Source organism: Elephantulus edwardii, unplaced genomic scaffold, assembly GCF_000299155.1.
Source record: "Elephantulus edwardii isolate Elephantulus edwardi_28Jun2011 unplaced genomic scaffold, EleEdw1.0 scaffold00126, whole genome shotgun sequence".
Lineage (NCBI taxonomy): Eukaryota > Metazoa > Chordata > Mammalia > Macroscelidea > Macroscelididae > Elephantulus > Elephantulus edwardii.
This window is the reverse complement of record NW_006399876.1, coordinates 7,124,428-7,139,300: the sequence shown is the minus strand read 5'-3', so window position 1 is coordinate 7,139,300 and position 14,873 is coordinate 7,124,428. Positions and strand designations below refer to the sequence as shown.

The following is a 14,873-nucleotide window of genomic DNA, read 5'->3' as shown; positions in this document are numbered from 1 at the left end:
CTCTTCAGAGCTTTGGAGAGGTCCCTAACAGCAGACTTTCCCATCGCAGTATGTCTTTTAATTTCCTGGCTGCTGGTTCCTAGAGAGGGTAAAACCAAGTCTCTCCTTGGGGGCTAGGATTTTGAAGCTCCACCTCACTTACTTTGGGCACATGGCCAAGAGAGATTGGTCCTTGGAAAAGGACATCATGCTCAGAAGGCTGGACAGACAGCACAGGAGAGGAATATCCCGGATGAGATGGATTGATACAGTGACTGGGGTGACGGGGCTTGGTGTGTTAGAATTAGTGAGACTGGCTCAGGACAGGGAAGGGTTCAGAGCTGCTGTATGTATAGGGTCGCTATACATCACAGGCGACTCAATGGCACATAACAATAGCATACTATGACAGGTCTGGAAGCAGGAGTGGCATCCACTTCCTAAATAACAAGCCTCCGGAAACCCCATGAACTTTGATAAATGTCGACATTTGTAGAGGGGCTTCAGGCCTTTTGTTTATAGGGTCATTATGATTCGTGCTCGACTTGAAGGCAGTCAACAACATGCTGAAATGTAACCTATACTGATGATGAAGGTCTCTAAGCTTCATAAGTAAGTGCTTTAAATCATTGTTTTCTGCAGACAAGATTGTATCATTTGCATACTGCACGCTGAACATGGGTATTCCTCTAATCCTGATTATTTGTTCCTCTTCATAAGTCTATCTTCTCAGATAATTTGCTCACCATACATATTCAACAGGCTTAAAGAAACACCCTCACAAATTATTCATCAGATACTTTAGAAAGGAGCTCTGGTGGCCTCGTGGTCAGGAGTCGCACTGCCAACCCAAAGGCACACAGTTCGGACCAGCTCCTCCACAGGAGAAAGACGGGCGTTCTTCTCCATGACATGTACTGCTTCTGAAAGCCTGCTGGAGAAGTCCTGACTCACCGTATCAAACAACACCAATAACAGATACTTCAGAGTTAGCAATAGAGAGGTTGACCCTCGATGGGATGGACTGACATGATGACTGAAATAACGGCCTCGATCAAGTCCAGCCGTGATGATGAGGATGGCACAGGATGGGCACCAGACAACACTGCCCACTCGACTGCGTGCCCCCCGGCCACTGAGCAGGTCCTAAACTGCTGGTCACTTGGGCTCATCTCCTCATCTCACGTCCTGCCTCAGTTTTCACCTTTAACCCAGGACCACAGCAAACAAGAGTGTCTGAAAGACAGATGTGAACAGGAAAGTCTGAGGTGACCAGTGGGACCCGTAACACCTCTGTGCTTTCTCCTCAGCCTTCGAAAACGGAGGCTTCCCACCAGGCTGTGCACTTGTGTTTCCTCCAGGGCCCAGGACCTTGGAGCCATGGTATGGAGGGTCCTCTTACAGAGGGGGAAGCCTGGGGCTCAGACTGCCGTCCACTTTGCCCAAGGTCACAGGGCCCAGGGAGGCTGCTGGAACCCAACTCAGGTGTGGGCTGGGGAGTCACAATGAGAGGTGAGCAGCTTGACAGAGGATTGGGGGGGTGTGCCCACCAGGAGGTCGAGGGTCTGGTCTCGTGCCAGGGACAGGGTGGGGCAAGGAAGGAGAGCTGGTGCCACCTCAGGGCAGCCAGGTAGACCTCCTCCACGGTAATGGGGCTCCACAGCTACCATGGCCCACCCTGCTCAGCTCTCAACCCTCGATGCAGTGAGATCCCAGCTTCTAGCCATAAGGGGAGTCCTCAGACCATAATGGGGTGCCTTCTTCCTCCCATGAACCCCATCTCACGTGGGCATGGAGGCTAAGTTTGCAGCAAAGAGCCAGGTCACAAGGGTACCTCTGAGTGTACTCTTGGGTGTGAGGTGACCCGGAGAAGCAGCCCCTGCCCCCTGAGGTCTGCTCCACAGGGACCTTCGAATTCCACCTTGAAGGACCCAGAAATGGATGAGAGATGGTCTTGCAGCCTCTAGCAGAGGATAGCCTGGTGGACGGGGCCTGAGGACGCTTCCACACCCCACCTCCCAAGCCGAGGGGACACACCTTAAGTCCTTCGACACCCTCACCATCGAAGAAGTTAGTGTTTCCACGGACAGGCTGCCACCTTCTCTACATCCGAGGACTGTCCAGTCACGACAATACAACATCTCTTTATTGCTGGGTGTCTATTAAAAGTATCACCTTGGTGGCTCACGGGCATAAGAAGCATAAAGCACAGGAAGGTCATCCAGGGCCTCGAGCTGCTCACAAGACAGTGTGGGTGATGATGGCTGCCAGAAGGGCGGGTGTGGCCCCTGAGGTCATGAGCTGCCTGCTTTAGGTCACAGCATCCACCACAGGGCAGCACTGACGAGGGTTTGGCCTGGGGAGGGGGGGTGTCTGTCCTGTCCTGGGCAGGTGGTAGGGAGAATGGAGATGTCTCCCCCTTACCCCAGGTCCTGCTGTTTTTTTAATCCTGAGTCCAGTCTACTGTGGGGAGCAGAGGGCTCAGGGAGCACCCAAGTACCAGGTGACCCCATCTTTGGGAGAGGAGTCCCTGAACTGAAGGCAGAGGGCTCAACAAGCACCCAAGTACCAGGTGACCCCATCTTCGGGAGAGGTGTCCCTGAACTGAAGGCAGAGGGCTAGCAGAGGGCTCAGCGAGCACCCAAGTACCAGGTGACCCCATCTTCGGGAGAGGTGTCCCTGAACTGAAGATGGGGTGTGAGCAGAGAGCTCCTGGGCCTCTGACCTGAGACCCGGTAAACTGAGTCTGGCGCTGGCAAGCTGACGGGGGCCAGGCCACCAGGGTCGGCTCACAACCCTGCAGGCCCATCAGGCCCATCGCCCCCCTGCGCCTGTTCATAGGGGCAGGGCCGGCGGTGGAGGCCTGTGAGCTCAGAGCCAGGCCGGGGCCCCAAGGACTGTGCCTCTTCCTCCACGCCGTCCCCCTGGGTGCCGCCGCTGCCCTCGCCCTCCGCCTCGCTCTCATCCGAGTTATCACCCTCCAGGTAACGATAGCCATGCACTTTGTGCTGAGGCCGCGGGATGCGAGGCTGCCGTGGGACCACCCCGCGCTGCAGCTTCAGCTCCATCCACAGGTAAGAGGTCACGGCCAACACCAATGTCACCAGCAGCACCAGCAGCTTGGCCTGCAGGGACCAGGAGGCATAAAGAGGACCCAGGCCTACTGTAGCTGCATGCCTTCCCACCTCCCTCCGCACACAGCCCCCACCCTCCCCTGAACCCCTCCAGGACCCCAGAAGTGAGCCACACCCATTACAGACACCATAGCTTCTGGGCCTCAGTTTTCTGAACTGTAAGAGGAAAGAGTGATTCTAAGGCTTCACGGGGTAAATGAGATGATTTCTTCTGACAGGAAAGCACATGACAGGCCCTGCCCTGGACCTGGACCTGGGCTGTGATGGCTCTAACGGGTCCGTGAGTGGTCCAAACTTCATGACCTATGACTTCATGACGATGAGGCTGCTCATCGAGAGGTTAGCGGTTCAAGTCCACCCAGCAACATCATAGACAAGCCTGGTAATCTGCTTTAGCAAAGATTTATGAAAAAAAAAATCCCCCCCCCCTCGAGCGACCCTACAAGACGGAGACCTGCCCCACAGGCCTCCTGGGCTGTAATCTTTACAGATATTAAGTCACATCTATCTCAAAGCCACTGACTGGGTTCCTGTTGGGAACTGAGGGGTTAACCAGTATCCAGCAGGGCCCCTTTCTATAAAGATTACAGTCAGAGAAACTAAGGAGCCGCCCCACTGTGCCACACAGGGTACCAGCGGGTCTGGTTGGGTTAGGAGCTGGTGCACCTTAAGCGGGTGTGGTTCACCAGTCATGCTTTCTGGATCTTTCTGGACCATAATCCAGTCACAACTAACTTCACACCACAGCTTAGCGCACACACAAATTTGAATACATGTTGTTTGTTGAGTGCCACGTCAACCCCACCTCAGTGCCTACGTGACAGAATAGCACTTCCCCACAAGGTCCTCCAGGCTGTGATATCTAGGGGAAGGAGCCTGGCGGCATAGTGCAACGTGTTGTCTGTTAACCTCAAGTTCAGTGGTTCGAATCTGCCAGATGCGCTCCTATAAAGAGTCACAGCCCCGAAAATCCCAGCAAGATCGAAGGACTAGTGCCTCAGGGGTTTTAGTCTTTGTTTTTGTTGTGTATCGTTGAGTCAGACCCCATCCATAGCTGACTCTCCAGTGGGTTTTCAGAGGCAGTAAATTGCATGGGAGGAGACTTCCCATCCTTCTCTAGCAGAGCACCTGGTGGATTCGAACCATGTGCCTTCAGGTTGGCAGAGAAGCTCCTTACCCCTACACCACCTGCAGAGCCATTGGGTGGGTTTGAACCACGAACCTTCCAGTTAGCAAGCAGTCAAGGCTTCACTGTTGCAACACCGGAGCTCGTGCTTGCATGCAAACATCGTACTGGTTTATATTCTACTTCACTTTTTAAAAATAGGGGGTGGGGACCTGCGAAGCTGGCCTGACTGCTCACTGGGAGGAAATTAAAGCACCCCCACCCCAGCTCCACCCCCCCACTGAGGACCTCTCATCTGAATAGGTTACCAAAGGACCCACAAGGACAGGAACTCCCTTCAAAGACGGGTAAGCTGCAGCCCAGAGGAGGGAAGGTAGTAAGTGGAGAACTGGTTTTGGGGTGCTCAGTGGGTTGGGAGAAGGGAGTCCTGGATCAAGGCCTCAGGCAGGTGGGTGTTCAGAACATAGGCGAGCTGGAGGTGGTATGGGGGTGCCTGACACCACATGTCCCGCCGCCACCCGCCCAGCCTCACCTTCATGGGCAGACTGGAGCCCAGGTATACGATGAAGATGGCCACAGCCTGCCACCAGTGGTAGATGGTGAAGATGAAATCTTGCCTCTCCTTGTCCTCATACAGTATTCCCAAGAGGGCTGCAGGGCAGAGCAGAGGGGTCTCAGGATCTGAGGCTGCTCACCTCCCACCTAGGACCCTCCTAGGACCCCTGCTCCCTGTGCTCCCCAAAGTCCAACAGGCCTGAGGAAGCCCTTGTAAACCGGTGCTGGCCTGTCCTCTAGCGGACACCCTGGTTACTGCAGCTCCCTAAGCTCATGAACCAGGTTGTCCACGGTGCCTCTGGTGAGGCAGGACCCCATAGGGAGCTTCTGCCGCCACAGGCGTGGCTTTAAAGAAAAGAGTTCTGTGTGCAGCCCCTGTGTGGGCAGAGCCCAGGCAAAGGGTGCCGAGTGCACCTCCGCAGGTAATCCCGCTCAGAAACAAGGCCACTGCACCAGCAAACTCGGCGTAGATCAAACTGGGGTGAGGTGGGGAGTGGCGAGTGTCTCTGACTTAGAGTCTTGCAGAGGGCAGGACGAGCCCTGGGAGCCCTGGACAGGGCTGGGATTCTAGCACACGGGACTGTGAGATGGAGAATTGGGAGCCTCGAGGGGCAGAGATGTGGACCCTGGTCTGGCTCCCTTGGTCCTTTCTCCATCTGGCATGCGTACAAGTCTTCATGTAAGATCACGTGCATCCATCACCAAGGATGGCGGTCCTCCGGTGGGCTTCGGAGGCTGTAAATCTCAATGGGAGCAGGCTGTCTTTATCGTTTGGAGCAGCTAGTGGGTTTGAACTGCTAGCCTTCTGGTTAGCAGCCCAGGCCCTGGCTCATCAGAAAAGACATCGATGCGGACGCCCCTTAAGATAGGGCCTGTGTATGCAGGTGACTGTATATGGCCGCTCCAGAAAGCACTGGCTGGTGAACTGTGACTCCACTGTCCACTGGGCCCTGTGTCCACTCTATAGACCTACAGGATACCCATGGGCTCCCAAGCCCACTTTTAGGGTGTTCCCGGCCCCTGCCGGCCCCTACTTTATCTATGCGGCATCTTTCCATGCCTGGATTGTCCACGGATGGACTTACTACCTCTGTCATTTCCATGTCACCTGAGATGGCCATATCCCCTCCAGGAAACCACCCTGTCCCCTGTCCACCCACCCCAGTGCCCATGCTGTACTCACTGCTGAGCCCAGTCTTGTTGAGGACACTGCCCACACCCCAGAGTGCGGCCACCACATAGAGGATCCAGCTGTGTTGCAGGCTCTTAGGTGTAGGCGCCCAGAAGAAGAGGCTGAGGGTGAGCAGACCGTGCAGCACAGCCCCGGCCACCAGGGGCACGGAGCGGGGCAGCCACAGCCCCAGCAGCCCCAGGACAGAGGCAGCAGAGGCACCACAGCTGTAAGCCACGAGGAGGTACGCCAGGCGTTCCAGCCCCACGGAGCACACGCCGTAGCCCTGCCGGACAGGGACTGGGGTGAGTGTGGGTGGTCAGCCAGCTAAGTCCAGCCATGAGAGCTGGGGCTCTGGGCTGCAGCACACCTTGATGCTAACCCCTTCCCTCTCTGAGGCTGCCGGGGAGGTTCTGGGTAGATGATCAACATGAAAAATGCTTGTATTGTACCCCGGACAACAAGGCTACACCCAGCACAGAACCAAAGGCTGGACGGGCGCTCTCCCTCTTCAACCCTGGAAGCCCTCTGACACCCCTTCTTGCTAGTTCGTTTTACAGATGAGAAATAGAGGCTCAGAGAGGTTAAAATGACTCGTCTAACGTAAGGGGAAAGGAAGCGGGCGATCTGCACATCCTTGGACTTGATTTTTTTTTCTAACTTATTTTTTAAGGTATTCCTTGTTTATCTGGGCATGATGCATGGAAGCCCTGGCAGGCATCCTTACCAGGGCAAGACCAGTGCAGGCAAAGAGCACTTCGAAGCCACTGTAGATGAAGAAGGGCACCAGGTGGCGCAGGCGGAAGTCCCGCACGTGCTTGAAGGGCAGCTGGAAGATGTTGCCCCAGCCCACGCTGCGCAGGTCGATTTCCTCCGTGGGCCGGTAGGCAGCTCCACACAGGCTGAGCACCTGCAGATGCCCTGGGTCAGGGGATGCAGGCCCCGCCCACGCCACGCCCCTCCTCCGTGGCTCCGCCCACGCCACGCCTCTCTGACAGTGTCCCCGCCCACACCACACCCCTCCGCAGTGGACCCGCCCGTGTCACGCCTCTCTGAGTGTGGCTCCTCCCACACCACACCCTTCGCGATGGTCCGCCCACGCCACGCCTCTCTGATTGCGGCTCCGCCCGTGTCACGCCCCTCCATCCCGGGCCACGCCCCCAGACCTTGGCCGGCCCGCCCCCCCCACCCCGTCCTTTGTCCAAGGCCCCAACCCTTAAGACCACACGCTCAGAACCAGAATTCACCTTCAAGCCCCGCCCCCAGTCCCACCTCCCTGGGTCGCCCCCTGATGTCTGCCCCACTCACAATGCCAGGGTTTGAGTCACAACATCCAGCTCTCACCTCTGGATCCCCAAGTACCTTCACAAGCCTGTCCCCAAGTCTCTGCAAATCCTCTGGGACCCTGTCTCCTCTACACCCTGACAAGCCTGGGGGGCCCTTTTCTCTGACCTCTGGGATTCCACCTTCCTTCTCAGTCCACTAATGTCAGCCAGGCCTGTCTTCAAACCCAGTCCCCAGGCTTAGTCTCCTCCCCTGGCTTCCTTTTGGTCTCTCAGCTCCGGGCAGGACCCCAGCTCCAGGTCTCCAGCTCCAGCCACACCCCCAGCTCCAGGCCCCACAGCTCCAGACCCCCTAGTTCCAGACACACCCTCAGCTCAGGCTTCTCAGCTCCAGACCCCCAAGCTCCAATCCCCCAGCTCCAGGACCCCTGGCTCTAGCCACACCCCCAGTTCCAGACCCCTTAGCTCCAGGTCCCACAACTCCAGGCCTCCCAGCCCCAGGCTCCCCAGCTCTAAGCACCCCAGCTCCAGTCTCCCCCCAAGTCCAGGCCCCCCGCTTCCAGCCCCCCAAACTCCTGAGCCTCAGCTCTAAGCCCCACAGCTCCAGGACCCCCAGCTTCAGGCCCCCTAGCCCCAGGGTCCCCCAGGTTCAGGCCCCCCATTTCCAGGTCCTGCAGCCCCAGGCTCCCCAGCCCCAGGCCCCCCAGCTCCGGCCCTGCCTCACCAGCAGCATGGCCAGGAAGGCCATAGCCATGAGCACACTCTCCACCACGATGAGGTTCCGGCTCCGTGGCAGCGTCCGCAGAACCGTTTTGTTGAAGCCGTTCAGGATGCCGTGTGTGTTAGTGCCTGAGAAAGTGAGGGACATTTGTGAAGTGGGGAACAGGGCACGCTGTCACTCCAGACAAAAGAGACTGTCAGGGAATAAGGCTTCATTTGGGAAACAATTTTGGAGGTCCAGGCTGCTGGGCTGGAGGTTCCTCAGTAAGGCGCTTCCTCCTAATTTGTCCTCTTCTCACCTTACTGCCCAGAGGTTCTTTGTACCACGCCCACCTTTGACCACCATACATGCACCATGCGCAGACAGCCCTGACTATGTTTAGCCTGGGAGACACCCACAGGCAGTCTGCACAGAAAGGGGCCACCACTTCCAGGCAGCCTTCCCTGACCACCTTGGTTAGGTCAGATATCCCAACTACATACTCCCATGCCTCACCCTGAGACTCCCAGCCGTGAATCCCATGAGCTAGAGCCCCCAGATTCAGCAGTGTCTGCTGATGACTGAATGGGAAGAAAGCAGATCTCAGGGCCTCCTCACCCCAGGAGGACTAACCACAGCTATGCACGTTGTACAGGGTGTGATTCAGGTCATACAGGTAGTAGTTCAGGAAGTAGATCATGGGCAGCTGGGCACAGGCGAAACTCAGCTGTGGGGAAGAGTACAGCAGGGTTAGACTCAGCGCAGGGGCAAGCGGGGACAAGTCAGGTCAGGTCAGGACAGGGGATGGGGCACAGCTGCAGAGGGGACAGGGGTCCTCCCACTATCTAAGGTCTAGCCTGATGGTGGTGAGATGCCCAATGTAGAACTTCCTCCCTGTCAGTTTAGATAGGTGATGAGGTCTCCATCATCAAGGGTAATCAAGCGAGAGTCAGCTCAAGAAAGGAAGGCAAGTGGTATTGTTGTTAGGTGCGATCAAGTCAAGTATGACCCGTAGCAATCCAATGAACAACAGATGTGAACCCTGTGAACTCCTATGCCATCCTCACACTTCCTCATGCACTAAGGCCCATTGCAGCTGTCACCATGTCAATCTACTTGGTTGAGGGTCTTCTTCACTGACCCTTCACCTTTCCAAGCATGATGTCCCTTTCCAAGGAACAGCCTCTCCTAGCAACACACCCAAAGTAAGTGAGGCAAAGTTTTATCATCTTTGCCTCCAAGGAACAGTCCATCCACACTTTCTCCAAGACATATTTGTTTGTTCTTTTTTTTTAAGTTTTTATTATTTTGTTTGTGTGTACCGTCAAATCAGATCTGACAGGTACAGGAAGAGATTGCCCCTCCTTCTCCAGCGGAGCATCTGGAGGATTTGAACTGCATACCTCTGGGATTGCAGTGCAGCTTCTTGCCACTAGGCTACCAGATCTCCCAGTTTGTTCTTTTGGCAATCCAAGGGATGTTCAGTGTTCTTCTCCAACACCACAGCTCAAAGGCTTCAATTCTTCTGTAACTCTTATTCATTATCCCACTCTCAGATGTTTAGTAAGTGACAGAAAGACTATGGCCTGAATCAGATGCACCTTAGTCCTCAAACTGACATCATTGCTCCTCAATAATTTGGGGAGGTAGACTGACTTGCAGACTTTCTCAGTGCAATATGTCTCCTGATTTCCTGACTGCAGGGACCAAGGGCGTTGACTGTGGATCTAAGTTAAATGAAGTAAGATCCAAGGCGTGTGGAATGGGCTGTGGTCTCTGGCAGTCCACCCATCCCCGCACCCCAGGACACTCACGTGGAAGAAGCCGTAGAAGATGACTTGGAAAACCAGAAGGTAGGGCGCGTGGGAGCCCCGTGGGGGGCGCTGCCGAGGCCCCTGTTCATCCTGCTCTTTGTAGTGGGAGAACTCGTAGTACTTCTGGGCCATCCTGAGCCGCAAAGCAGAGAAGGCTGTCCCCTCATACCTCTGCCCGGGCCCTCTCATTTCTGGCACCCAGAGCCACTGTCCCACTCCTCACCCATGGGGATAGAGACACAGGAGAATGAAGAGGCTGGTCCAAGCCCCCCAGCCAGGGCTGGCAATGCTCACAGCCTAGCGCCAGCCTCCCCACTCCTGCTCACCTGGTGATGTAATTGCCCATGGAGGCCCACAGGGGCACGATGGCCATGCCCAGGATGACAGCCGAGGGCACGAGCGTGTAGTAGCGTTCCCAGTAGTTGGTGGAGACAAAGAGGGCGTAGATGCCCACAGCCAGGAACATCATCCACTTGGTGCCAAAAAACCTAAGGTGGCAGGAAAGATGTTAGCACCACAGGCCACCTGGACCAGACGTGACCAGAACCAAAGATCCTAGGACAGAGACAGCAGTCTCTCTCTTTGTCATGGAGGCAACCGAAATGCCATCAAGACTGAGGAAGACCCGGAAACTCAGCAGCCACGTGAGCCACGGCCACGGCTGTACCGTGGAGCACCGGAAGCGTGCTGGAGGCCAAGGAAATGCTGGCGGCTTGCTTCACGGCAGGATCAACTCTGGCTAAGACCAAACAGGTTACTGTGGGAAGGCTGATATGAGGCTTCCCACCTGAAGAGAAATCAGAGCTTCTGCCCAACTGTCAACCCTGATGAATTCTGGACCTTGGTCAGTGAGCAGACTTGGTCAGTTTTGCTGCTGAAGCCAAGACTGGAGCTGCTCCCATCACTGATGGGGTTGGATCTAGTTGCTGGAAAGTTTCAGGGGAGGGAAGGCTGCCAGAGCAACCAGTCATGGTGAAGGACAATTCTTCAGCAGAAGAGTAAGGAGAAGATGAAGGGGGTTGGGGGTGTGTGTCTGCTGGCTTGAAGCTGTGTTAATTACACAGAGGTTCCTAAGTGAAAGGTTTTCCCCTTATGATCTGAGCGTAGGTTCTTGGTCCCTACACCAGCGTCACTTACTCATGAAGCTAATGCTGAACATCAAGACCTTGACTGAGTACGGGGGCCAGTGTTTGCCTGCTGAAAACACCTGCTCATTGAGACGCATCAGTACTTCAGCAGTTCGGACCATGTTCGAATAAAACACTTGATTTATAAAGGGGGGAGTCTCAGCAGTTACGGGCTGGCTGTGTTGTACCATGGACTTGGAAGTGACTCACAGCTTATCCTCCAGCAGGTTTGCAGAGGTTAATCAGACGGTTAATCATCTTTCTCCTGTGGAGCAGCTAGTGGACCTGAACACCCTTCTTTTCTGTGGGCAACACAATTCCTTACCATGAAGCCACCAGAGTTTCCTTAAAGACGGGCTGTGTGGCCTCAAATAGGAGCCTTTGTGATGCAGTGGCTAAGCGCTAACCAGAAGGTCAGCAGTTCAATCCCACAGCTGTTCACCAGAAGAGGGTTGGCAGTCTGCTTCTGTAAAGACTTCAGCCGCAGAAGCTATTGGACAGTCCTGCTCTGGTGGCCGAGTGTTAAGGTGCTGCACTGCAATCCCAAAGGCACGTGGGTCGAATCCACCAGCTGCTCCACAGGAGAAGAATGGACAATCTCCTTCTGTGCAATCTGCTGCCTCTGAAAATCCACTGGGGGCTCAACTGGGTCAGTTCCAACTCGATGGCACACAGCAACAACCACTCTGTCTTACACAGCAACAACCACTCTGTCTTACACAGCAACAACCACTCTGTCTTAGACAGTGTCACAGAATCAACACAGTGGCAGTGGGTTCCGGGTTGGATTTTGTTCTGAGGTGTGCCTCAGGCAGGTCACTTTGTGTCTAGACACCTACAGGCCTGAGGTCTCCAATGGCCGTTTCAAGGATGGAAGGAAATGGGGTGAAAAGAGAATATCACAAATCAGTGGTCTCTGGGCAAATCCAGCCTCATCTGTGTTCTGGGCTTTCTGATCCCCCTTCCCCACCCAAGCTCACATGCCGTGACTAGGGGGTCCGGGCCATGTCTCTAAGGGATGTGAAAGGGCTCGGTGAGGGTGACTTAGGTACAGAGGCCACACTGCTGGTGAGCAGCAGTGTTGAGACCCTGGTAGCCCTGCCGCCCTGTCCACCACTCCCACAGTCCTTTGAGGCCAGCTCCTAGGGCACAGCCTGGCTGACTTAGGTCAAAAGGGAAGCTACCTGTGAATGGGATGTGAGCCCAGTGAGCACAGGCAAGCTGGTCAGGCTAAAGAGGACCCCGGGCTCTTCAGGTGTGGCTGAAGCCTATGTACTCATTGCGCCTTGGCTCCCAGGAAAACAATTTCTCTTCTTTTACAGAATCATGGTTCTGCAGCAGCAGCCCCTTCCTCCACTTTGGGAAGAGGGGAGGAATAAGCAGGTCACAAATAAATGCACTATACGTTGTGATATATTAAAACAGCAAAAAGTAAAAATAGCATATTTCATGCTGGTGAGGCTGTGGTTTTTTAAATGATACATGGACAGCCAAGGCTCATGCAATTGGCAGAACTCAATTTGGAAAACAGGTCTGGTTGTTTCAGCGGGAGTTAATCATGTGTGCTTTGGAATCACTCTGGCTGGGTTCAAATCTTTAGTCTGCCAGTGACTGTCTGGGATCTTGAGTAATTTCTTTAGCCTCTTGGTTTCTTCTTCACATGTATATAAATATAGCACCTACTTCTAATTCCTGAAAATAACACCTACAAATTGTCCATTATATAAATAACAAACTAAATTCTATCATTATTATTAAGATCCTCAGGCAGCACAAATAGCTTGATTTTGATGGTTAGCCTAAAAGATGTGGGTGGAACCCAGCCCACATCACGGAAGAAAGGCCGGGTGATCTGCTCCCATAGGGATCACAGTCAAGTGAACATTGAGCACAGTCTACTCAGAGGGCTGCCAAGTGTCAAAGTCAACCCACCAGGAATGAACTTGGTTTCCACCTCTCTATGAATGGTGATGGGTTTTAAGACCCACGTCCTCTTTCTATGCCTTTGACCTAGTAAGACACCTGCTGGGAATTTATTTTAGTAAAATGCTCAAAAGGAAAACACTATCGACACAAAGTGGGCCAAGAAAAAAGAAAAAAAAGGAGAGGAGCTGCTGTCTGCAACCCTGAGCATGTGTGTCTGTGTGTCTCCATCTCTGCAGAATGCACCACCATCCATGAAGGCCATGGCGTAGGACAGGTGAAAAGAGCGTGACCTTGAACTTGTGAGATGGCAAGAACATGGACGCCCGTCATTTGTCCGTCATTCATGCTGGTGGAAACAGCTCAGCCCATCACTGGAGGGTGACTTCAGTCCTGGTGTCTCTACTGCTAACTGTGATGAAAGAGATCCCTTTTTCATAAGCCAGGAGGAACTAAAACTCTTCACTTGTCCTGTGGTCACGGCCCCCCATGCCTGGGGGGAAGGGTGCACAGTGAGGGCTGACAGAGTGGACCAGACCAATGTCTCCATGGCAGGAGTCTAGAGCAGACTGTGGGGTCACCTGCCAGCCAGGCCCCTTCCTGTGGTAACTGTCCCTCTGTACTGGGCACAGTTTGGGCTGGGCTAGGTGCCAGGCCTTGGTGACCTTTACATTCTGAGCTGGGACACCCAGGGTCACCCTGAGTCAGAATGTCATGGTATCGGGCTGGGTTTAGAAATCAGATAGAAGGGAACTCTGGTGGCTTAGTGGCAAGAAACTGCACTACAATCCCAGAGGTATGGGGTCTGAATCCACCAGATGCTCTGCTGGAGAAGGAGGGGCAATCTCCTCCTGTACCAGTCAGATCCGATTGGACGGTACATACACACAAAAATAATAAAATTTTAAAAACTTTTTAAAAGGAAATCAGATATAACCTGAGGCAAAGTTTACTTCCTTACCCAAAGCAGGTCCCACCCACTTCATGTTGGGGGGGGAAGCTCCTGCCCAGCTCCCCTTTCCCCAGGAGCACAGGGCTGACCCCATGTCCACCTGCTCTGACTCACCTGATGAGCACTGGTGTGTACAGCAGCGCGGCGATCGGCGTCACGTTAATGCCCATGAGCATCTTACTGTCGATGTCCGGCAGCCCCATGTTGCCATACTTGACCTCGCGGTAGGTCTCATCATAATGCAGGATCAGCTGCATCTGCAGGAGACCTGCGGGCATGGAGGAAGCCGCCTGACCCTGGGGGCAACCAAGGAGTGGCCGGAATGCCAGCCCCACGCCAAAGGGATGCTGAGCGGTGAGGACTCAGGAGGAAGCCCAAGCTGGGACGAGTGACCAGTGTTGAACCAGGGTCCCCCCCATTGCTCCTCAGCCTCTGGACCCCAGCGTTCCAGTTGTGAGGGCAGCAGGCTGGCGCAGGGCACCCCATCTCTCGCTCCTCAAGCGCAAGGCTCTGGCTGCGGCCTGGGGAGCTCTCTCTGTGTCACCCCCACCCCCATGTGGGTGGCAAGGATGCAGCTGCAGAGGCTGCAGAGAGAACTGAAAGAGGAAGGGAGCCCGTCAGCGCCAAGGTTTCTCTTTCCCAGGCTGGGGTTCCCGCGCCAGCCCCGCCCGTCGGGCCCCGCTGGGCAGCGCACCCCGAGTCCCCACCCGCACCCACGGGCCCGCGCTCGCGCCGCGTACCCAGGTAGACGCCATAGGTGAGCATGCCGCCCGCGCTGGCCGCCAGCACATTCTTCAGCACCCCCAGACGCTTGCGGCGGTAATAGCGGCGCTCCTCCTCCTCCTCGTTGTAGTTGGGGTACGCGCCCACCAGCTCGTCCAGCTGTGGATACAGCTCTCACACCAAGGTCCCCCGTTCCCCAGGTCTCTGCACCCCCCCCCGCATCCCTTTCTTTCCCTGTGAGTCGGCCCCCCTTAGGACTTTGCCCCCCCATCCCACATTCTTACTCAGGGCGCTCCCATCCCCTCGGGGCCCCCACCCTACACCCTGACTCCTGCGCCCTCATTCCCTGGGTCCCGGCACCCCACCTCGGCCCCCACCCTGCACCC

At 55.2% G+C, this 14,873-nt stretch overlaps 1 protein-coding gene across 1 annotated transcript in view; it reads right to left on the bottom strand.

The window, feature by feature from the left end:
• Positions 1–2,768: 2,768 nt before the first annotated feature.
• UNC93B1 (unc-93 homolog B1 (C. elegans)) overlaps positions 2,769–14,873 on the bottom strand; it is a 12,508-nt gene continuing 403 nt past the window's right edge. Inside the window, exons 2-11 of the mRNA XM_006893398.1 lie at positions 14,505–14,646; positions 13,879–14,032; positions 10,089–10,250; positions 9,763–9,895; positions 8,582–8,675; positions 7,973–8,097; positions 6,693–6,875; positions 5,978–6,251; positions 4,772–4,890; positions 2,769–3,104 (exon numbers count right to left, since the gene is read on the bottom strand). Of these exons, the coding sequence (XP_006893460.1) occupies positions 2,769–3,104; positions 4,772–4,890; positions 5,978–6,251; positions 6,693–6,875; positions 7,973–8,097; positions 8,582–8,675; positions 9,763–9,895; positions 10,089–10,250; positions 13,879–14,032; positions 14,505–14,646 (1,722 nt within the window). The remainder of the gene's footprint in view (positions 3,105–4,771; positions 4,891–5,977; positions 6,252–6,692; positions 6,876–7,972; positions 8,098–8,581; positions 8,676–9,762; positions 9,896–10,088; positions 10,251–13,878; positions 14,033–14,504; positions 14,647–14,873) is intronic.